Source organism: Pimephales promelas, chromosome 17 (assembly GCF_988280905.1).
Source record: "Pimephales promelas chromosome 17, fPimPro1.hap1.1, whole genome shotgun sequence".
Classification (NCBI taxonomy): domain Eukaryota; kingdom Metazoa; phylum Chordata; class Actinopteri; order Cypriniformes; family Leuciscidae; genus Pimephales; species Pimephales promelas.
In genome coordinates this window covers 22,656,374-22,679,877 of record NC_142785.1, presented here as the reverse complement: position 1 = coordinate 22,679,877, position 23,504 = coordinate 22,656,374, and the positions used below count along the sequence as shown (strand labels likewise).

Genomic DNA, 23,504 nt, shown 5'->3' with positions numbered 1-23,504 from the left:
TGATTTGCTGGTTAAAAAATTATTTTCGATGTTGTGTTGCTTTTTTTTTTTTTTTTTTGAGAAAACCAAGATGAATTTTTTTCATGATTCTTTGATGAATGGAAAGTTCAATAGAACAGCATTTCTTTAAAATAAAAATATGTTGTAGCATTCAAATGTATACTGTTTACTTTAGATGTAATTAATGCATCCTTGCTGAATAAAAATATTATTTAAACCAAAAATCGTACTGACCCCAAACTTTTGAACAGTAGTGTATAAAGTCTGATTTATTAGATTTACAAGCACAATTACAGGTACATTTAAACACACAATTGTGACATATGAAGATAGTTACGAGAAACTATGACGATTGTGAGATAAAGTAGCAATCATTTTGAGGTATGAAGCCATGTAGTGATATATAAAGACACAATTACTTGCAATTAAAATCGAGGCAAAGACAATTTTATCTTGAGGGTTTCCAGATGTCAAATGAGTGAGAACAGCATAGAGAGATGCACTAACCTGGTCATGAAACTCGATGCCCATGCTTAGTGTGTTAATCAGAATGGCGATCATTATTCCTCGTCCGAAATACTTGCTGTCCACGATCTTACGGAAAGTGTCGCACACCAGCCTCCAGAAATGGACAACCTTTGCTGCTCGAGCTCCTAATGCAAACTTCTTCTTTTTTTTGGGATCTCTGCTGTCCCGATAATGGGCATCCTGTGTGAACTCATACACGCCTTCACTGTCAGAGTCTGCCGTCTCATTCCCATCCATTCCCTCGGAGTCGTTTCTCATCAATTTGGCACAATACGGACACGTCTCAGGGTCAAAGGTCAAAGTGGTGTCTAAGTTTGGGCCACTGCTATTCATGAGGGCATCCTTGCAGACCATCTTGCCTGAAATGTATAAGACAGAAATACATCAGAGAAAAAAAATATGCATTGACAAATTTAAATTAATAATCTAGATTGACATATCTATCTATCTATCTATCTATCTATCTATCTATCTATCTATCTATCTATCTATCTATCTATCTATCTATCTATCTATCTATCTATCTATCTATCTATCTATCTATCTATCTATCTATCTATCTATCTATCTATCTATCTATCTATGCTAATTTTAACATTGAAATAATGTTTATTATTAATGGTATTTAAAATATATAAAAAACACTTAATTTGATATAATAGTAGGAATAGTTTAGGATAGTTTAATTTTTTTTATTTTTATGGTTTCTGGTTGGTTTATTGTTTTTTAAATTTTCAGCAATTCTGGCAAAACACAATTTTTAAAAATATATCTATTCATTTTTAAAGAATAACATAAAATTTAATAACAATTTCAACATATACATCTACACTTACTTTAATTTTCTTGTATTGAATTTTTTTTAAATTCATTTATTACAAATTTTAATTTGCTTTAATATCTGAAAATTGCAAAACGATGTCCATCACATCAAAGGATGGAATTATTTTTAATTATTTATTTATTTTATTTTTGTTTTATTTTATTTTTTATGAGAAAAATGTAATGCTTTCTAACAAGATTTTCGATTTGACATCTCAGGGTTGAATTTCCAGCACATGTAACTATATTGTAAAGTATTACCATGATGATGATAATATGAATAAAATTACTCAAACAGTGCTTTTTGTTTATACTGCCCAGTCTTACTCTAAACTCATGTGTGTCGCACATTCAACTCAAGAAATCCCATTTAAAATCCATTTACCAGGAGGACCTTGTGTCTCCACCAGGCACTGTGAGGTGTTGATGGGAGTTGGGGGTATGTTTAGGTTGGTAAGGACATTAGCAGTACAACTGCTTCCTCCTGGCTCCAGGATTCTCTGCCTGAGCTGCTCTAAGGCCAGTGATGACTGTAACGTGGGGTAGTTCTTATGTACCGGAGCTGCAAATGGCACTGAGTTCCTCTTATATGACTGGAGCACCGTGGGAGAAGGTGAGGGGCCGAAGCGTAACGGCTCAAGGTGGCCCGCAACCTGATAAACACTATGCATAGATTCTGCACAGCTTGGGACCAGAGACCCACAAAAGGGCTCCTGCTGAGGGATTATGACCGGTTGAATAAGACCCCCAGAGTTGTTGACATTGCCACTCTGGGAACCATTGTCCACCTCTCTGCCCCCATCGGTTCGGACACTCCCATTGCCCAAATGGTAGTGATGGTGAAGGTGATGGTGATGATGGTGCATGACGTGTCGGACGGATCCTTGGCGCTGCTTCTGCCGACGTCTTTTCGTAGGGGGCGGTTCCAGCGGTGGAGAAGCACATATCCGCAGCCCTGCCCTACGACCGGCGGCCCGGATGAGGTGGCAGATTTGTCGGATGCCTTTGCGGATAATGTGGACTAGGTACTTGAGCAGCTCATCATAGCAGCTTCCTGGCTCAGAGAAGCTATTCAGCGTGCTGGCGTTGGACCTGAAGCGCACTCTCTGCTCCTTCATAAGCTGACTCTCCCGTTGCTTGGTCTCAGAGAACTGTGTCGCTATGACAACTAGACAAAGGTTGATCATGAAGAACGAGCCCACCTGAAAAAAAGTGGAGTAGACCATGAACGGAGAGAGCTTCACTGCTCATTAACAACATTGTTACTGTAACAACGAGAAAGGATGGCATGACAAAAATAGCAAGTATAAAATCGATGGTTATTTTCTGTGCTAACAGGATTTGAAATGAACAAATTGGAAGTTCAGAGCAACGCCACATACTTTATTCTGTGTAACACAAAAGAAAACATTTTGAGAAATGTTTCAGTGTTTTTTTGTCCATACGATGATAGTCAGACAAGTTTTGCTTACCAACACTGCTCAAAATCTTTTCTTTTGTGTTCTGTAGAAGGAATTGTTACATGTTTGGATAGACATAAGGGTGAGTAAATCATAGCAGAATTTTCATTTTTGGGTCAATGTATTATAACAATCCATTAGCTAGGCTTAAACATTTGATTAAACGTTTGATCCACTTCAAATGTTGACTACTGTATATATATATATACACTAGAGGCAGTTTAGGGTTGTCTGTGTCTGGTCAGGTGTCACTCTCATAAATATGTCCTGGTCTGCCCAGCTCAGCCCAAAGTCACTCACTATTATCAGGAGGATGAAGTAGATGAAGTTGTAGAAGGAGTGTGAATCCATAACAAAGTACATGATGTCCACCCAGCCCTCCAGAGTAATAACCTACAAGAAAGAAAAAAAGTGATTCAGTGCAGCTTATGCAATTTATACACATGCGAGGCAGTTTATAAAATAATTTTTTTTTTTTTATATGTAAAACATACTTGGTTATTAAAATAACCTCGGTTCTCTCTAGAAGAGGGAACGAGTTTTGCGTAATATCTTTTCCACTATATGTTGAAGCCAAAAATTATCCTTAATTTTGAATTAATATAAAACACACTGCGGCAGCATGCAGACATAGCCACGCGAGCCGTCTTGCCTATTGGTTGTCCTGTGGCAACTGCAGCAGCCTATCGAGAGAAGCCCTTGGTGACGTCAGATCTAATAGAGAGCCTAAGTCCCTCCCCTTCCGGTCGACCACCATGGGACCGTATTTCGGAAACAAATATTGTATGGTAGTCAAAGTGCGAGGGACAACAAATATTTTGATCTTGTTTAAATTGTGCCCTGAATTACACATATGATGTTTTAATTTAAAAGATACATTTTAAAGTCAAGAAAGTCGCAGCTTGATGTAAAACTGCTGAGACTGTGAAAATACGTATTTACAAAGACTACAACACCCAGAGGCGCACATTTGGGCACATGCAGGGCCCTGTACTGTGGTGGGCTCTGCATGTGTGGGAATGAACACTGGGTCGTGGGGACTTTTTTAAACTCATAACACCATCGGAGTGGACGGAATACCAGAAAATACATTGTTTGTTTGATTTATCTGGGTCGCCGTGAAAACGGCATTTGTGTGCAGGCAAGCGGGCCGTGGTACCAGTTTGTTTACTGCGAAATACACTGGAACAGATTAGCTGTGTTTACAGACCCAGGCCACGCTCATCTCGGCGAGACGTAATAGTGGGCGCCCACCTTGGATCTGACGTCACCAAGGGCCTCTCGATAGGCTGCTGCAGTTGCAGCTGGACAGCCAATAGGCACGTGAGCCGTCTTGCCTATGTCTGCATCCTGCCGCAACACGTTTTACATTAATTCAAAATTAAGGATAATTTTTGGCTTCAATATATTGTGGAAAAGCAATTTTCCCCTAGCATAAGATATTACGCAGTACAAGAGAACCTCTTGTAAGAGAACTATTTTTACTCCTGAACTCTAGACACCGATTATCACACTCAAGTGTGTAAAAACATCGGTAGGTGCCTAATGTCAATACAGTGACGTGCTAATTAAAAGCATAAATAATCTCTGATTATATGCTCCCATGACCAGTTCTCCTTTCTGCACTCAAGCATGCATGATTAGGTCGACGATGCAGATATCTTATGCTCAGGGGGGACACCCTACCCAGCATGCACTCTTCATTCCCTTTGATTAATCTGTCACAGATTAGGGAAAAACAGGGAAAGGCAAAACTGGAAATGAAAAGGCACTTTGAATGCTATTTACAGGGAAATTGGGTGTGCTAGCAGGATGAAGGGCTGTCAGACAGCTAATTCATTTTTAGATACTAAAAATTAAGCACCCAGCCACAGAATTGGCCGCTTGCAAAAGGAAGATTAAGTCATCGGGCCATTCCACAGTCCAGTACATGACAGTCTTCTAAATATTTAATAGATTTCTATTTTGGAGTGTTGTAAACATGAGAAGTCAACGTTTAAATTAATTTGAGATTAGAATCAGTGGGCGCATATAGTCAGATGAAGAATAATTAAAATCTTATCAACCATTTGTGATAAAAGAACACAAAAAAAAAAAAAAAAAAAAAAAATCAATACAGACTGCTGATCCCTGCAATAGTCTTCAAGCCAGACTCTAAAAGAGCTAATCTAAAATCCCCGGGCAAATAAACTTTAATATTTAAACAGTGTCAGGCATTTAAAATATCACTGAACGGTCAGGGACTGTAAACTGAGCACATTTGGGTTCAAGATAGTAAAATTAGTCTCAGTTTGGATTAATCAGTGAATTACATGTCACTGTTGGATCAAAGTGCTTCAGATTTTGGTGGCTATATGAAGCCATATCTTTACAGTAAACTGTAAATTGTAGGGAAGCACTGATATTAGCTGATAAGCCTAATAATAATATTTTTTTTTTTTTACTTTTTAGTGTAAATAAAATAAATATATAAAACAATGGAATAGTTTTAAATGCTACACGTATAGGCATCAGAGCATTATAATGTACAATATAAAAAAAGGGCATTCACTTATGCTAAAGATTATATTTTAACAGTGTTATTAAATTATATGTGTTTTAGATACTAATTTGAGCATTAAATGATGTCAGTGGAAATAAAAATGGAAATATTTGCACATATTTTTTTATTTTATTTTAGATATCCAGTATCGAATCTCTAATACCGGATTACTGTACAACCTATGTTAACTACATATTTTGCTACCTGTCTAAACTGTCATATTAAGGCATTTTTTAAGTGGTTTTTTTATATATACAGGTCTTTGTGTAAGTTCATAGCATCATCAATAAAATAAGACCTATAACCGACCTGAAAGATGGCAATCCAGGCATAACCAATGTTGTCAAAGTTTATGGCCCCCTTGAAGGGATTGACTTCTCCAGCAGAGCAGTTGGTGTAATACTTGTTCCAGTTGACGCAGGTGGTGTTGTCTGTGCTATTGTAGGCTGCCATGTCGAGCTGGCACTGTCGGCCCTCCTCATGGAGCGTGGGGATGGAGGTGCACAGGCGCATGCCATTCTCCCGTGGTTGCGAACAGATAAATGGGTTTTCATCATCATTTTCTGTGTGGTAGTACTTGTGCAAGTCTAGACTGGTAGGCCTGTACAAAAGATAACAACACGAGTCACGTTTTATCAGCAGAGTTTGTTTTTATCTATAATTATGTCTTGAAGTCATAGTTTATTTAATATATATATATATATTATATATGTATATATACATATATATATAATTACATTCAGGACATTCCAAAGTCATATAACCTTCCTTTTTTTAGAGAAAACAATATATTTCCATGCTATTACAATGAAAGGGCAGTAAGGCTTTCAAGCTTCATAAATGGCACACAGAACTCAAAAGTACAAAACTATCATAAACGTGGTCCATAACACTCTTCCATTATATCATTGAACAGACCAAAATCTTTAGATTGGATAATTGAGTCAGTGAAATTAACTTGTGAATGAATCATTCAGATGTGAATCATTCAGCCATTCAGATCATTCAGAATCAATCATTCAGATGTGAATGTGAACTGGATCAACCAGGTAATTGAGAAAATCCATATCAGAAGAATGATTAGCCACACTCTTAGGGTCCAATTCTCTCTATTAACTAGTATGACTTTTGACTAAAATTCCTAATTACTTCTTATTAATAGTTAGTAAGGTAGTAGTTAAGTTTAGGTATTGGGTAAGATTGAGGGATGTAAAATATGGTCATGCAAAATTAGGCATTAATATATGCTTTATAAGTACTAATAAACAGCCAATATCTTAGTAATATGCATATCGATAAGCAAATAGTTAATAGTGAGAATTGGACCTTAAACTAAAGTGTTACCGAATGATTAGTTCATGATCATTTTGTTTTTCGTCTGTGCCAAATCGTACTATGCTTCAGAAAACTTGGAATGTAGTGTTTCAGTCATATATACCACTTTTGATTATTCTTATTATTTTTTTTGTCATTTTCCAGATTGCCCGCTCTGGTCCACATTTGCAATCATTTAAGTGCAGCAACTGGCCAGGATATTGGTGTCCCACAAAAGTTTGAAATGCATAGGCACACAGTTCAGACGTTTCATGCAAATAATGCAAATCAAATGTGCACTGAGCAATAACTAAGCCAATGAAGACTTCAGTGCTCAGCCTCAGTTGCTCCTAGGGTTGGGAAAACTCCCATTTAAGCAGCAGTCAGGCAGCAGCGAGATCAACGGTAACTATATCGAGAAGAAAAGAGATTGAGCAAGGCCTAGCTTTAATGGCGTTTGGCTCTGACACTGGATAATTGGGCCGTCTGTCAACACAAATTCACCTCAGAGAGAAAGTGACATGGCGAATTAGCTGCACAAGTACCTTCAATTACCCATTGGGACAAATCCTAGCCTTCCAAAGAACCCTGCCCCTTGAAATATTTATTTCTTAAGAGCAATTTAACAGTTTACGACTGTTTTAATGTTACATAATCACAGCTTCAAGCCAATCTCTGTGAGGCAGTCGATTCCTTCAAAACGCAGTGCCAGGCCGTGAATCCATGGGGTCTAATTCATGCTCTTAGTGCAATGATAGCTGTGGGGTTTACAAAGCTAGATAGTAAACAAAACAAATTGATTCGTGGTTGTGAATTTATGAAAGTAGTAATGACGAAAGTAGTTCATTTTTTTAGGATTCATTAAATATAATATAGAGTCTGCTACATGGTTATGCATTTCTTTACCTTTGTGGACATTTCATGCACATTTTATTTATATATATATTTTTTTTCTTTATTTGTGCCCAAAAGAGTAAGGGTAAGTTGTGTAATATAAAATGGACAACACACTAATACTTAAAGTAAATAAATAGCAATAAATAATATAAAAAGTGAAACAGATTGCTATCTAGACAGATAGATAGACAGGTTTGTTTTTGTTAATTATTTATAATTGTTATCGTTATTGTTTTTAATCTGTAGGCCCATGAAATCCTATTTAAAGAGATCTAAATGGTGTTGACATTTGGCCTTCCATCATTACAATGATGTGCTTTCACATTATAACCCTCATCATTGACTCCTGAGGTCACTTGTAAATTATTATCTTGACCTTGATCCCAAAGCCCATGCCATCACACTCACAGGGAGAAGTTTTCAGGGAGGAAGCAGCGGTTGCGGAGGAGCCCGGCCCACAACTGGACTCCCACAATCCCAAAGATGAAGAAAACAAAGAAGCAAAGCAGCAGCACATTGCCCAGCATGGGGAGAGTGTCCAGCAGAAGCGTCACCAGGATTCTCATACCTGCAACACAATGGAAGAGCAACTGTAGTATTATTTCATCCCTCAGACACACACAAACATTATTATAATTAAACACACAAGCATATTGCTCTCATTAAACTATAGTGCTATGATGCACTAAACAAACTCTTGCTCCATTTCACGGTTATGGAGGCTCACTGTAGACCTACACAGTATGATTGTTTATACGTGCCAGTAAAAATCTCTGCCGAAATCCAGTTTTTTTCCGACACTGTTGTCCTGGCTTCTCCCATATATCTTCCCTGTGTCAAACCACAATGCCAGCTGACTGAAGCATAAATGATGGGAATGATTTCCTGTTCAGGGTTTGGTGGGTAATTGGTGGAGCAGGGTAATCCAGCCGGTGCTCCCTGGCAGCCTGCAGTCAGTGTGTGATAATAACTGTGGCCGGCTGCAATTTCCACATTTGGAGGAAGAGTCAGTGGCGATAAGCAGTGAGGCATTAACAGGAATGAATGACAATGGAAGATCCGTGTCATCACATAAAATGGCTCTGTGCTGTGTGGGTTTACAGAGCTTAGTGTTGTGCAGATCCTGCATTTTCTCAAAGCCGTCCTCTTCGAGATGAGTTTTAGCCCCTTAAGTTCACTCTTCACTAATGAGACGCCCTGATAGAAACACGGTCTCGAAATATTTTTGTGTCAGGGAAGTTAGGAAACGCAGTGTCGTTTTGCGAGTGTTTATCAGCGTGCATCTATTAACGTGTAATTAGGAAGTGGTGAGTTCAGAACAACAACTGAGGTCTCTGAAATGCAGAGTATTTTTTTTCCAATTACTCCAAATGACTGTGGAGTTCACTCTAGCAAAGCAATTTAGCAAAGCTTGCCAAGTCAGGGCTTAACAAGCATTGAATCAGTGACAGCGGCACAGATCTGTGTCCCTTACAAACTGAGAGGTAATTCCCCACAGGGAAGTGTGTTTCCTAGAGAAAATCACCTTCCTGAATCTTGGTCCCTTAAAGGGATACTTCAGGATTTAGCATTAAGCTTTGTATTAGTACCTGTAGTATTTTCGAATTACCATGCTTTCCACCGTAATATGCCCCTGAGACAAGACATTTATGTATTTTTTGTCTGGAAAAAATCCTCAGATGACGCAAAAATCGTCATTTTGCGTCAACGGATGATTTTTTTGGGCCAGAGGCTAAAGACTACAGTCAGTAGGGGCTGTTCCACATGTTTTCAACCCGCCCATAGAGGGTGGGATCTCACTCACAGAATGTACACAATAGTGTCAGCCATCTTTTTTTGGAAGCTAAGCTGGCAGGCTCTTGTTCTGAAATGTGTTTTGAGATTTTTTTTTTTTTTTTTTGCAGATTTAGCTTTCTGCAGTCGCCATTCATTGTTTACATGTACAGCTTTTGTTTCAATCTGAGTTCATTCCGATTGGTGAATCTGAATGTTGTGTTTACATGAACGCTAAACAAGTGATCGGCTGATGTGCGGTTTTTTTAACTTTGCTAAGAAAATTCCCGCTCCTCCGTGAGATACAAGAATGGTGCGTCTCACACCACGCCACCGAACTTGCGCCGTTCTCCCGCGACTCTAGCCTCGTCCTGCTCGCCACCGTAAACATAATGAATGGTGACTGTAGAACGCAAAAGCCGAATCCCGGACTTTTTCGCTGATCTCCAAACACATTTTCGGGCAGACTCATCACGGAGACTCACTAGTAGCCTAAACTTGTTTGACAACTGTGCTCTGGTAGGCGTGGCCTCCTAGGGCAGTGAAGCAATTGCATTCTTGGAGTTGTTGTCTTTCATCCACATATGCCAAAAATACATTTTCTAGCTTTTAGAAGCTTTCTAGAAAGGTAGTCTAGAAATCTCCAAATTCAAAACAATTTGCCATTTCTTCTACATAAATGAGCCATTTTAAATAAACATTCATCTTTCCAGAGGTGAAGTATCCCTTTAAGATGACTGACAAAAGGAACAGCCGTGCCATGTGAGTTTCCTCACAATAAGATAATGGACTGTCTGAGCATGAGATTGAGCTAACTTGGTTTATGTTCTTTGTTAATGTCACTTGTGAACTCATTTTAGGATTTTAAAAATTATGTATGCAATTCATTGAATTGTGTCAGTTTCCAAAATGTATTACACCATGCAAATTTTGCAACGTCAGATTCAACAGTCACATGGCATTTACTATTGGCTGCGCCTCATGAATAATAATGGCATATTTTAAATGGTCCTTCTGCACCATCGGGGGAAACTGCCATTAAAATTATTTGGAATTCTAACAGGTATACAGATATTATAAACCTCTCAAACATACAGCTTTGTCAACAAAATGTTTTGAAAACCATTATAAAGAGTAAGAAGTACCATGATGAAATTGAGGATCAAGGTCTTAATCCATACATTTTGGTTATATAAAATAATAATAATGGTTTGTTTAATTCATGTTATAAGTATATATAAATTAATGAAAATGTAAGATTAATTTAATTTTTTGCAATAAAAAGCACAATTCAAAAGCTGTTCAATTGTACACAAATTCCATTTGAAAATGAATAGAATTACTTATTTTACTGTTACTTTTATTACTATGAAAATGGGAGGACATAAAACTATTCCACAGTCGGCAGTCCTTATTTTCCTTATCACTGCGCTGACACCCATATTGACATAAATGAAACCTAGAAAATATTCCCAAAAAAGACTTGTTTACCCGTTTCCTAACTGACTGTATGTCAGCTACAGTATGTCAGTCTATAGCAATTCACTAATGCAAAGGTCTCGCTCTATGCAGGTGGCTTAACTCATTTATAAACTCCTCCTGGAAAGATTATTTAGGAGAGAGAGCGAGTGTTCCCCAAGGGGAGACTGTAAATATCCTTCCATAGCCATTCTATTATGTTAAAAGAGAATGTCTCCAAGGCCACAAATTGTGCTCGGGTCCCTGTGTTATGAAGAAGACTCCTGGGATTCCTATGCCCTTTGGAGTCATCCACATGCACCAAACAAGCTCAATAACAAAGCACAGGGGAGAAAGAGATCATAACCATGCTATCTATTTATTTCTCAGAAGCTTCCACAGATAATAAAAGAGCAGCTTCTCTGTACGTTTAATTAAAATTGCTTGAGGGGACATGAACACCATAAACACAGGGGTCTATTCCACTGTTGTTCAGCTGATACGTTTTAACACAAGGATACTTGGCAGAAGACTTAACTGAAAGAGATGAGATGCTTAATCTTCTCAATATTAATTCAATAAGGTTGTAAAAGGACAACACTCAAACCACTGATTTCATTTCTGCATCACACAGAGTTCATTGAGGAGACGCTGGTAAAATGAATAGCTTGATGCTAAATAGATGTAATCACATATTGATTCATCTCTAAAAACTGCCAGGCTTCAATCGATCCATTCCATGAGTTAATGATGTGCCTTTGCACTATTAAAAAAAAAATAATAATAAACTGCGTGGCCATAACATATATACGCACACACACAATATAATGGTATATATAGTATAATATTCTCATAGATATATAATTCTAATATGCATTTAATTTGGTGTTCAAGACTTTCTTCTTATTATCAATTTTGAAAAACTATGCTGTTCTATTGAACTTTATATTCAAAGTATCCTGACAAAACAATGTATCATGATTTCACAAAAAAAGCAATAAGCAGAAGAAAATTATTTCAACTGATAACAAAGAGAATATTATAACTAAGCAGCAAATCATCATATTAGAATGGTTTAATAAATTAGAATGATTTGTCACATGATTAAGGATCATGTGACACTGAAGACTGGAGTAATGATGCTGAAAATTCAGCTTTGCGTTCACAAGAATAAATTACATTTGAAAATATATTAAAACAGAGGTTTTTATTGTAATATTATTTCATGTTTTTAATAAAAAATAAATGCAGCCTTGGTGAAACATTAATTCAAAATGTATTCAAACATTTGACCCACCCTTTGTATATTTATCACTAGGCCTATATTACATATTGCATATACAGTATATTCATAATATTTTCATAATTCCAAGGAGGCCACAAACAATTTCATTGTTTTTAATAATTGATTCATTTCATTATTTTGAAATGTATCCCAAATAGTAAACTTGAAGGGTAACCTTCAAAAGAGTTTGTTTTGTTTTGTTGTTTAATCCATAAGTATAGTGAAAGGTCGAGCCATCCACCTGTTCCACATTTACTTTATAAATCACACAAATTATACAGTCTAATTCACTGTATGATTGACTCTTTGTTGCACTGCCTCACTCTCATCTCCATAATTCATAAAAAATAGTCACTCACGTGATGGGCAGAGTTATCAGTTCTGTGTCTGCATCTCTTTCCCTCCAATAGTGCCCTCACGTCTTTTACCAATCTACATGTCCACCACTCCAATTACTGTTGGCCTTCTGAAAAAGATGACCACACAAACACCACTGGCGGACACTTGACAAGATGCTGTCCCTCGCCCCAAATAATAATAGAATACACAAGTGGGCAGTGAGGCGGGTTTCCAATTAACCTCCAAACGCCCTCAATGACAGAACCATGGTGAATACTAATCCACAAGATGAAGTGTAAAAAGCTCTAGACTTTCTGACGGACTAATCCACCTTCTAGGGGGAGTAAAAGGGCATATAGTGGTCTACATATTACAGACCTTTTAAGAGATCACTTTTCACACCTGCACACCAAAGACAAGGCAGGGTGAGGCAGCTGTACATCACAGCACTGTTGAGTATTTTGATTTGTGAGGGAACATGTTTGTCATCTACTGACAGTTTTGGACTGTCCCTTCATCAATCAAACCATGGGTGTGCAGAACGACAGAACGTAAGGTTGATTAAGACAGATTCTCAAAGAGGACAGAAAAACAGAGGGCACTGAGATATAGAGGACATAGAAAAGGGGGAATGTGAAACAGTAGAACTGACACAGGTCTGCAAATTACAAGCTCAACCATTGACCCGTTTACCGAAGTTACTAAAACAGAATCGATAAAACTTTCTCCTTGTTATACATTACATGTACTTACTATAGTAATAACAATAGATTTTACTAGATACAGATTCTAATAGATACAGTCTAATGATTGATGATTTGAGTATTCTCTTATTATGCTTTTGTTCCCTCTTTTGTTTTAAATAGTGCTGTAAAAAATCACATTTTTTTTTTCGTTATTCCAGTGATGGTCCACAGCAGGCGAGCTAGAGATAAAATAATTACTAAATTAATTCAAGCATTATGCCTTTATTTAGTCTGGGTGGCTTTTGATGATAATGAATTAAGCTGTCTGCTACCACTTCACCCCCTGTCTCTGATTGGCGCAGGTATTAATTAGGCAATAATGATGATATAAATGGACTAAGGCATGCACCTAGAAGCCATTTCTGACCCCCCGAGCCTACTATGAGAAATATGTCCATCTCCAGTAATTGTGAATGGGTGCTGACATACTGAACCATATCAAGAGGGGTGAGAACTGAACGGGACCCCACACAAATTACCCTCACCAAAACCTTGTCAGGGCTAGTCAAAACATTCCAGCTAAATACTACCATTGTTCAATATACATTTTACAACCCTCCACAAATAGGGACATCAAGCAGGATCGGCCAGACATGGTTGCTCGTGAAATAAGAGCCGCGGGGGAACCGCGGGCATCTCCTTGGCACAGAGGGTGATTAAAACATCCGGTATATAACGATGTGGCCAATGAAATATCATCACCCTGCCTTAGAAAGAGAGTGAATGTGTGTGAGCCAGTCTCTATTATTATTTCTGTGTGTGTGGAAAGAGAGAAGCTGTAAAAAGCAATGAAGAGGAAAATGATCTATAAATCTAAAGCCCCTAAAATGGCATGAACTCCTCTGGTATGTGACTGCGCCCATGCTACATTTCTCTTTCAAATGTTGATTAAATTACATTAATTGACTATAGTGCTTAAATAATGCAATTAAACATAGAACATTCAGAATTTAATAAACTCTTTGATTGAATGCAGGGAATTAATACATTTAATTAAGTTCTGAGTTAAGTTACCGTTTTGTACAACAGAAGGTGATACAAATGCACCTTAATTGTACATTCGATCACTGTCAAAAATTAGAAAATAGTACAAAAATACTGTTATAGTTAAAAAAAATCTTTTACTTTAACTTTTCCAAAATTCTTACAAACTTACAAAGAACACGAAAAACAGATCTCAATATAATTGAAATATAATTTAAATATAAACGCATTACTGTGTTTCATTAGTTAATATTTAATGTCTTTACCAACATACAATTACCAATACTTTTGAAAGAGCATTTATTAATGTTTATTAATGTAATTTAATAAAAACACAACTGTTCAAAGTTCATGTTAGGTCAGGTCTAATAAATATTACCAAATTCAACTTTATTTTAAAGTATATTTTCCTGTTAGTTCATGTTAAACAAAGGAACCATTTTTTAATTAATCATTTTTTAACTTTTTTTACTCATCATTCATGTAAATCAATATAAACTAATACATGCACACATATTAGTATATAACTGAGCGCCTTCATTAAGTTACAGTATATGGTTTAATGCAAATAGTGCAAGTGCATTCGAACATGGCTGGTGATATTGTACTCACTGGGCACTCGGTTAATAGCTCGAAGAGGTCGTAATACTCGGACCGTTCGGACAGCAGAGAAACTAACATTCTGCAGGTTGAGAGAGTATTCCAGCATCCTGTAAACACATAAAAACAAAAAGAGTTGAAACTTTTAAGAAAGCAAGACATAGTATGTAAATATACATGCACACATTAACGAGGTCAGTCTGTTCATTAATCCACATTTTGGATTTTATTGGAATTTTTAATATCACCTATAAAGTGAAAAATCAATTTGATTTGCAATCTGATGAACATCCTCCATATGTATCCCTTCCTATGGCAGAATAACATAAAAGGGCAGCAATATTTTCAAATAAACAAACACCGAAAGCCCAGACACATTAGTGGCGTGTTTTCTGCCGAACTGCTAAAGCCATACTGTAGATCAATCGAAAGTTATCAGGATTCATCAAACAATTACACTGAATCGTTTTCAATTAGGTCAAAGAGAGGTGGAAGGAAGGTTAATGTAGAGCTTTTGCAAACAAACACATACACAGCTGCTCCACACATGTGAACTTCGGAGTGAGGCACATAAAAGAATTGCATGTTTTTGTAGAAAATAAACAAAGTGTGTGTCTCCATGTGCCTGTGAGCTTGCAACCGTGTAATTGCAAACCCAATAACTGTTTCTGGCCATACAACAACTTAAAGTGCGCTATATTAGCACACTATAGGTATCAAGTTTATACACTCTAAAAAATGCTGTGTTGTTTTAACCCAATTTTGGGTAAAATATGGACAAACCCAGCCATTGGGTAAAAAATGTAATTTAAAAATGTAACCCAATGGCTGGGTTCGTCCATATTTTACCCAGAATTGGGTTAAAACAACAGCATTTTTTAGAGTGTAAGCAAAGCTGATGCTGATAAGCATACGCGCATGTTAAAGAGGGTTCTCGTGGTCACGTGACCTGCTCAGATTAAAGCTGCGTGATCTAGGGTGTTTCTCCATCCTCTCAAATATGGATCGAGTGAAGTCGGTGACGTGCAAACAGTGCGAGCCCCATTAGCCAAGCAGGGCAGTGAGGAAATGTGTTCTGACTTTGTTGCTCCTGAAATGTGCAGAACAGCTTTGAAGGCACTGATTGGGCTTGATGGAAACCAGCTGGCAACTGGACTGCAAAAATAATAACACTGGTGACTAAGACTACAATTTGAAGGAATGGGAACGAAGAAAACACGATAATATCACAAGAGAAGGGGAAAACACGAAGTGGATAGGGAGAAAGGACAGATTTCAGACAGAGGGATGAGAGACTCTAAGGACAAAATGCCTGTAAAGAAGGAGAGAGACAGGGCATGCGTGAGGACAGTCAGCAAACATGTTCCAGAGGGACGCATGATGCGTCTAAACAAGGTGGACGTGTGTAAATCTGATATCGTCAACAAGTCTCTTACTTCTTCCATACACACATATGAATCACTAATATGGCTGCTCGCAAACACAAACAAAAAGTTAAGTGTCAGGCCTGGGCATTTGTCCAGTCAGCACCTACACCTCTCTTCTGCTATCTGTTTGTATTTGGCACAGTCGTAGTGAAGGATGACACACCTTCCCAGAATCCCTCTGTTTCTTGACAACATTTGTCGCACAATCAACAACGACTCCATGCTGTGTATACAATGCCAGTTGCGAGGTCACTATAATAGGAAAAGTATGAGCGAGTCAAGGGTCTCGGATCCAAAACAAATGTGGCCTTCCTAATCTATAAGAAATCTGCTGCACCCGAGAGAGCTAGCATGCTGTTGTGTCTTATTTGAACAGCAACGCAACAGACTATCGAAAGGACTGAAAGACATTTAAATTCTTGCAGCATTAGAAATACCAGCTCTTTTGGGACATACTCCATTTCACACACTATAAACCAGAGTTTTTCTGTATGATCAATGCAAGATCGGTTGGTTTATGGAAAAAAAAGCTGCAACTGAGAATATGCTGTTTTTCAGATGCTTTAAGCTTCTCTTTTTCTCCCTCTCTTCCCATCCTTTCTAAGTCCCTTGTGGTCTTCAAAGCAGCCGTCCTGGCTGCAGTTCAATCAGAGCTTGGTGTCTTCCACCACCTGGCAGGTTAATGAGGCGAGATTCAGAGGAGGTCCACTTCCGAACAATCGGTTCTCCATTAAGATAGTGAAGGAAGATACCCCTAACACACGCACACATACTCTGTCCTCACTTTCCTTCTCAGTCTGTCCACGTATAGTTAAATTTCATACATTTTTAGGAAATGACTAGCGTATAGATTGCCTCCGAGCTAACAGTTATGGACAATTTCTATTTTGATTCCTCAGGGCTTGTCTAGCTATCTCACCTCACAAACAGCTACAGACAGAGAGATTCAAACATACAATACTTCTCTTTAGTTTTATATTTCTGTCTTGTACTTTTCTATATATTTCTCTCTTAACAAGCTCTCAGACACAATTGCCGTCAGGGGTGCTCTTCTGTTTTTATGGGACGAGGCTGATTGATTTACTGCGGTTGAAACAGGATAATCTGCCCCTAGCCTCGGATTCAGAACAGCAAAATGACAAGTTTCTTTCTCTTTCTTAGATAAGTGTTCTTCAAAACAATACCTCAACACCTAAGCCAAACAAGTGACTTCCAAACCAAGAAAAAACAATGTCTGGGAAAGAAAATGGTACCTTTCCCTCCATTTTAATGAGAAATCAAGTCAGGATTTTGTATACTGTCAACACTGACCCACTCTGGGGCCCGGGGTCGCTGTTTTTGAACAATTATCATAATGGAAGTTAATGCGGACGTATAACTCGAATAGATGAAGAGGAAACCTGATTTCCTCTGTGTGCCTCAGTACGTTCTTCAGATGGGTCGAAAAATAAATGAATGAGGGGGAGCTGCAATAGGCTTTATTCTTGAGGAAACATTTGATAACCTTTGTTCGTAATGCTTTGTCCTTGTCTCGTCCTATTCACCCTCCTGTTGTTTTAAATCTGTATGATTGTTTTCTTCCATGGAATACAAAAGGTGGTTAATGACCAACTGAGCCATACAATTACAGTTTATATGAGGGCTGAGTCGTTCAATTAATGTTAAGGCATCATAAAAAGTTGCATGGACTTAACTTAAGTAAGTATATGATTTTTGGGTCTATCACTTTATCATTTCTGAGCTTTTGCTTCACCAAATCCTGTTACAAATAGGTCAGTAAAGTCCTTTTTTTTAGGTTAGCAAATGGATATCAATCTGATGAATGTGGAAGCTCTCAGCCATCTGCTAGTACCTGTGAATGACTGCGTTATCAGTCCCAGGCGTCTCTATATACGAATATGAAATGAAGAACTCCTAAGATGAAAGTGCTGGATGCTGTCCAGTGTCATCAACCACTTCCATCCAAAAAGCATTCCTGAAGCCTCCTATACCTAGGCACAGGGAGACTCCATTATCACTGCCGATGTGGGTGATGACTTGTTCAGGAGCTTTTCAATTTAGAGCAGACTTGCCTCTAAACTCTTTTAGAAAAGAAAAAAATAAATAAACTTCATCAGCTATTGTTGAAGGTTTTGAGTGATGGGCTTGTGAAAGCTTCTAAAGAAGTCTGACAGCATGTTCTGGTGGCAGTCACATAGAAGACAGTAACTGTCAGCTTTCTTGGCATGAATGATGGCAATTAAGTTGACAGGTTGTGCTAGCCTTCAAACTATTGACTTGACCAGACACTGACAGCTGTCTACATGAAACAGAATACATGCCAGGTCAAACAACCCAGGGGGAAAGTAAATTATCATCCTTTTCTCACCAAGATGTTCATCTGAAAAGGCCATTATGGGAAAGACAAAAAGATTCTTCAAATAACACACTAAGGTATGGCTCTCAGGTCGGCTTTCTGGGTTTAACCTAAAATAAGCACAGAGTTTCCATGAGTTGAGGAATCTTTCTTAGAGGCCTGCCAGAGTCAGAAGACAGAGAACTGCAATGCTTCCAGGCAGACTATCAGAACCTTTACTACCTTTCTTAGGCAAAGAGACAACCTAAGTGAGAAAGGGAGAGGTAAGGGGGAAGAGGATGAGGAAGAGGAAAATGAGGAGAAGGGGTGTAGATGTGGAAGCTGAAGTGCATGTAAAAATGGAAGAGGAAAATTAAGAAAATGTGAGTGTGGATGTGGAAGAATAATAAGGGAAGGGAAGGGAAAGAGGGCGAGGACGTGGAAGAGGAAGAATAAGATTAAGACTATTGGGCCTGGTCTTGATGGTGAAGCTTCCATACTAAACATAAATCACAAGGTTTTCCAGTAAAATATAAATATTTAAGCAAAAATGAAAAGACCAAATTGGTCACGTGTTCTTGTCCTGTAGTGGAGAGAATATGCATGAGAGAATAATGCCTGAAATAATAACATATTGGTTCCTTGTCAAAGTATGCAATATTTGGTAGAGCATTATGGAAAAAGTCATAAAACTCACTTCCATCAAGGTTATGGCAAAGTACGCTAGAAGAAATTCTAAAAATGCCTTTATACCCAATCTCTTGTTAAAAAGCATTTAAAAAGCATTGAAACAATCAATGAAGACACTGTAACAATTCCTGTAGAAGCCCTGTGGATTTGGGACGTTTTGTGGATTTAACTTAGTGTGTGTGAAGACTGGATGAGAAAAGACAGACTAATTTAAAAGTGATTCAGCAGAAGTTGCCAAACCGCTGTGGGTGTCTGAAACTGATACCTCGTCTTGGTGGGGTGTATCGAGGGTTTGCATTCTCTAAGGGTTTGCTTTGAAAGATTGAGAAGTGAGAATGTCTCTGCAGATGATACACACAAAGACATACAATCCAGAGTACAGCAGCCAAGATCTTTAGACTTCTATTAGCTCTCTGGCTCACCTCAGATAGAAAAGAACAGAAGATTCAGTAAAACAATGTCTCAGTGAAAAGGGGTTTGGGAACCAAACCATCAAGTTGAACCACCAGTACCAATTTATCAATTTTTCACTTAGTAAGCAGGCTACAATGAGTTTTAGACTAGACTTTATTGAGTCTGAATGTTCTCCAAAAGAATAGAAAATGAAATCACTAAATTTTAACTTTTAAACTGAAACAAATCGTTCATATAAACCATGCCTCCAAGTTCTCTGGCTTATAATGAATTACTCTTTTTATGTTACTTTGGTTGCCAATTTTTGCCAAAGCCCCCCCCCAAAAAAAGAAGAACTTAAGCAGACACATTACAAGCAAGTATTGTGGTGCTGCCAGGATTTTTGGACAAGGTAGGCTACTACACTGGTACCAAAGAGTTCCAAGTACTGCTGTTTTTGGACTATTGTATTTTTCAACATAATACCACAGTAGTGGAATCTTGAATTATCATGTGAATACCATTTCAGAATCATGGTATACATCAAAAACCATAGTAAACCACATGATGCCATCACTGTACCATAGCACTCCGTACTTTTTTGTAAAGCCAAATACCGAATATTTGCCAGATTCTTCCGAAGGTACCACAAACGATTAAAACTGCTGAGGACCGTAAGATGATGTAGACTGTTGCGAGATGTAGACTGTTGCGAATTACCAAAGGATTTGATGGTAAGTATTTCATCTGGAGACATATCAAACACCCAGAAAGAAATAAGTTTAAGCCAAAAAAAGGAACAAGCCAGCAGTCTGTCACTCTTGTGTGATTATCTTGTGGACACACTTTGGCTGATGTCTCCTGAATGTGCTTCCATATGCTACATATGCTGGGCTGATTTCCATCTCAACAAAGAATCTTGTGAGATTACCAACAAGACACATGAGGTTATGTCAGAGGTAGTAAAGCTGGCAATAAAGCCCATGCTCCCATTCGGTCAGGACTGACAAGCTTCATGGAATGGAAAAGGGGAGTCCTTGTGTTTTCTCGAAAGCACACATCATGCCAAGTCATGCTGTATATATGTAGGCTATATGAAAATCTCTGTGTGTGTGTGTGTGTTTGTGTGTGTTTATTAGTGATGCAGATTGTCTTTACTATATTTCCCAGGGTACACAATTGCATAGCTAACTGTGCGTCTCATTGTTTTATAGTGTTTACAAATCCATGTTTATTGATCAGGGCTGCACATTAAAGTGGTTCACACAACAGCCTGAAGAGTAGAGATTCACACATGCATATACAAGTAGAAAGTGATAACTGATCAAAGTGATTATTCTGACATTCACAAAGAGACACTAAGGAATTAGATATTGGCAGAAAACCATGTGTGATGTGACTCATTCAAAAGAATAAGGTGATGATAGGAACAAGCTGTATCCCAATTCTGTCATTATATATTTTACATTTTATTTCTTCTGGTGAACATAAAAGGAGATTTTTTTTTAAAGAATTGTCATGTAGCTCTTTAATTTCTACAAGACGACAGTTCATAGTAACCATGTCTATCTAGCTTTTTAAAAAAAAAAAAAAAAAAAAAAAGTCAGACAGACAGATAGATTGTGTAAAGTCGTTGTGTTGTAGAAGGACTCACCCAGCCAACACAATGAAGAAATCTAGCCGATTCCAGGTGTCTCCAAGGTAAGACTTTTTCCCAAAGATGCCCAGTGCAACCATCTTGATTACCATCTCCACGGCAAAAAAAGCAAAGATGAAATCATCAAAGTCCTGGGGGGAAGAGAGAAATATCCAAAGGGTTAGAAAAAGCTAAAAATGCTGCACTGGCCAATTCAGAGCTTGCAAAAAAAATGTTATTTTCTTCATCGGGAGACTCATATTATATTAAGGACAACTTATAAATAAAGAAATGAACTCTCCAAAGTCATATGCAGATTAATATTAAATTTCCACTTTGATGTCACAGCATGGTGTGTGTGTCCATGAGCTGAGGGGCTATAAGCATTGACTCATCCTTACACTAAATGAGAACTCATCCAAGTCTTTACCCACAAATCCTGTACTAGTCCTCTGATTATGTTACTCGAAATGTGTTTTACATTAAAAGAAAAAAAGAAAAATAATACATAGAGACACTGATCTGCAATAAGGAGCTTGTAGTATGAATACAAAATACAGCATTAAGAGAGAAAAACAGACATTTCTGGACATTATGAAGTAAATGCCTTATTAAACATATAGATGCAAAAAGCTTAGACCGAGTCAGTTCTTGAGTAAACACCATAAAGGCTGGGTCGCTGAGACATCAATGGCCATGCAAACTCAGACAGAGACCCTTGTTTCCTCAAGGTTGACTGTCACTGAAAGACACCTGGGCATTCTCAGCCAGAGAGGACATTAGTCAAAGCTCTTAAGTGAGGGATTCCCTCCAGCCAAAGTTCTAGCTCTCTGACAATGCAGGGAATGTTAATTAAGCTGCAGTGGAGAGAATTTACTGTCGTGCTGGATATTATTCAGAGCCAAGCACTAATGTATTACCTCATCCCTGATCTGCTTGTATTGTACAGAATGGACATTTGGGTTATAGAGTACTACAGTTATTGCCAATTCAAAGTTAATGGTAACACACGACACATCCATAAACAATACTGTCAGGATAAGGACGAGGAGAGAATCTGTGAGACTTCATCTTACATTAATGGTTTGAGGGAGGAGACTGAGACTGTATTCAGACAGAGATTGATCTTCTAAGATTATACCCTAATTTCTCTAATTATCTGCCTTAATGCAAACATATAACACAAACAAAATAATAATAATTTCACTACTAATCAGTGTTGTAGTCGAAACCACCTCACTCGAGTCCGAGTCGAGACCGAGACCAGAGAGAGTCGAGTCCGAGTCAAGACCGAGTCCATAGAGAGTCGAGTCCGAGTCGAGTCCGAGACCAGAGACGGTCGAGTCCGAGTCGAGATCGAGACCAGTGAGGGTTAATTACCTAATTTACTTTTATTTACTTAGAGAAATTCTTTTTTTTTTTTTTTACTGAATTTACTTAGAGTTTAAAAAATGGACGCCATTGCTTTGGCATACCAGCAGCAAGGTGAACCGTGCCCCCTTGGTGTGACCTCCCACTCCACCCGGAGTGTTGCGTCCTCTTGGGCTAGAGTGCATAATGCCTTGCTAACAGACATCTGCATAGCTACAGGCTGGGCAACACCCAACACATTCGCCAGATTCTACAATCTCCGATTGGAGCCAGTGTCCTCTCATGTACTCGCTTCAACCAGCTAGTACCGGACCCACAGGTGTCTACGCTTGTTTGCCATTCCACTCTACGGACTGGATATGTACGATATTTTCCTCAGGTGAGCTTCCTCGAAAGCCCTGAGTTCCTCCAGTGTCTATTGCCTGCCCATCAGCTACGTGCCTCCTGTGTGCATGGTCCATCCCCTGAGCGACCCCCACATGTGTATTCCACTGTAAGCCTCTCTGAGCATTAGCAATCCAACTTGCCACCCCTGGGGTTCAACTATTCCACCTGCGGCTGGACACCCCAGTGTTCTCCATATGCATCCCTCTGGGTCACATGTGTATTCTCTAATACAATATTCTCTCTTCTCTAATTCTCTATCTTTGTGACAATACCTTAGCGACCTCATAATGTTTTGGCAGCGTAAGAAAAAAATAAGCTAAAAGATAAGCCAAATAGCCAAATAGTCCACTGGCCCAGAACTCCCTGCATTATTGATCGATCCTGACCCCAATACTTCAAGAGAGATAGATCCATCTTATAAGTATTGTGCAAGTATGAAACAACAGTGACTGTCAAATTATATATGTTTTGTTCACAGTCCATGTTAAGATCTTGGCTCGCACAGCTCTACAAATCT

General features: G+C 38.2%; 1 protein-coding gene across 3 annotated transcripts in view; it reads right to left on the bottom strand.

Annotated features, from left to right (window-relative positions):
- Window positions 1-23,504, bottom strand: part of cacna1g (calcium voltage-gated channel subunit alpha1 G) — a 133,636-nt gene that overhangs the window by 102,954 nt on the left and 7,178 nt on the right. For all 3 annotated transcript variants that reach the window (XM_039664878.2, XM_039664882.2, XM_039664883.2), the window contains exons 2-8: window positions 21,248-21,381; window positions 14,761-14,858; window positions 7,972-8,131; window positions 5,662-5,953; window positions 3,111-3,203; window positions 1,736-2,552; window positions 508-887 (exon numbers count right to left, since the gene is read on the bottom strand). In XM_039664878.2, the coding sequence (XP_039520812.2) occupies window positions 508-887; window positions 1,736-2,552; window positions 3,111-3,203; window positions 5,662-5,953; window positions 7,972-8,131; window positions 14,761-14,858; window positions 21,248-21,381 (1,974 nt within the window). The remainder of the gene's footprint in view (window positions 1-507; window positions 888-1,735; window positions 2,553-3,110; window positions 3,204-5,661; window positions 5,954-7,971; window positions 8,132-14,760; window positions 14,859-21,247; window positions 21,382-23,504) is intronic.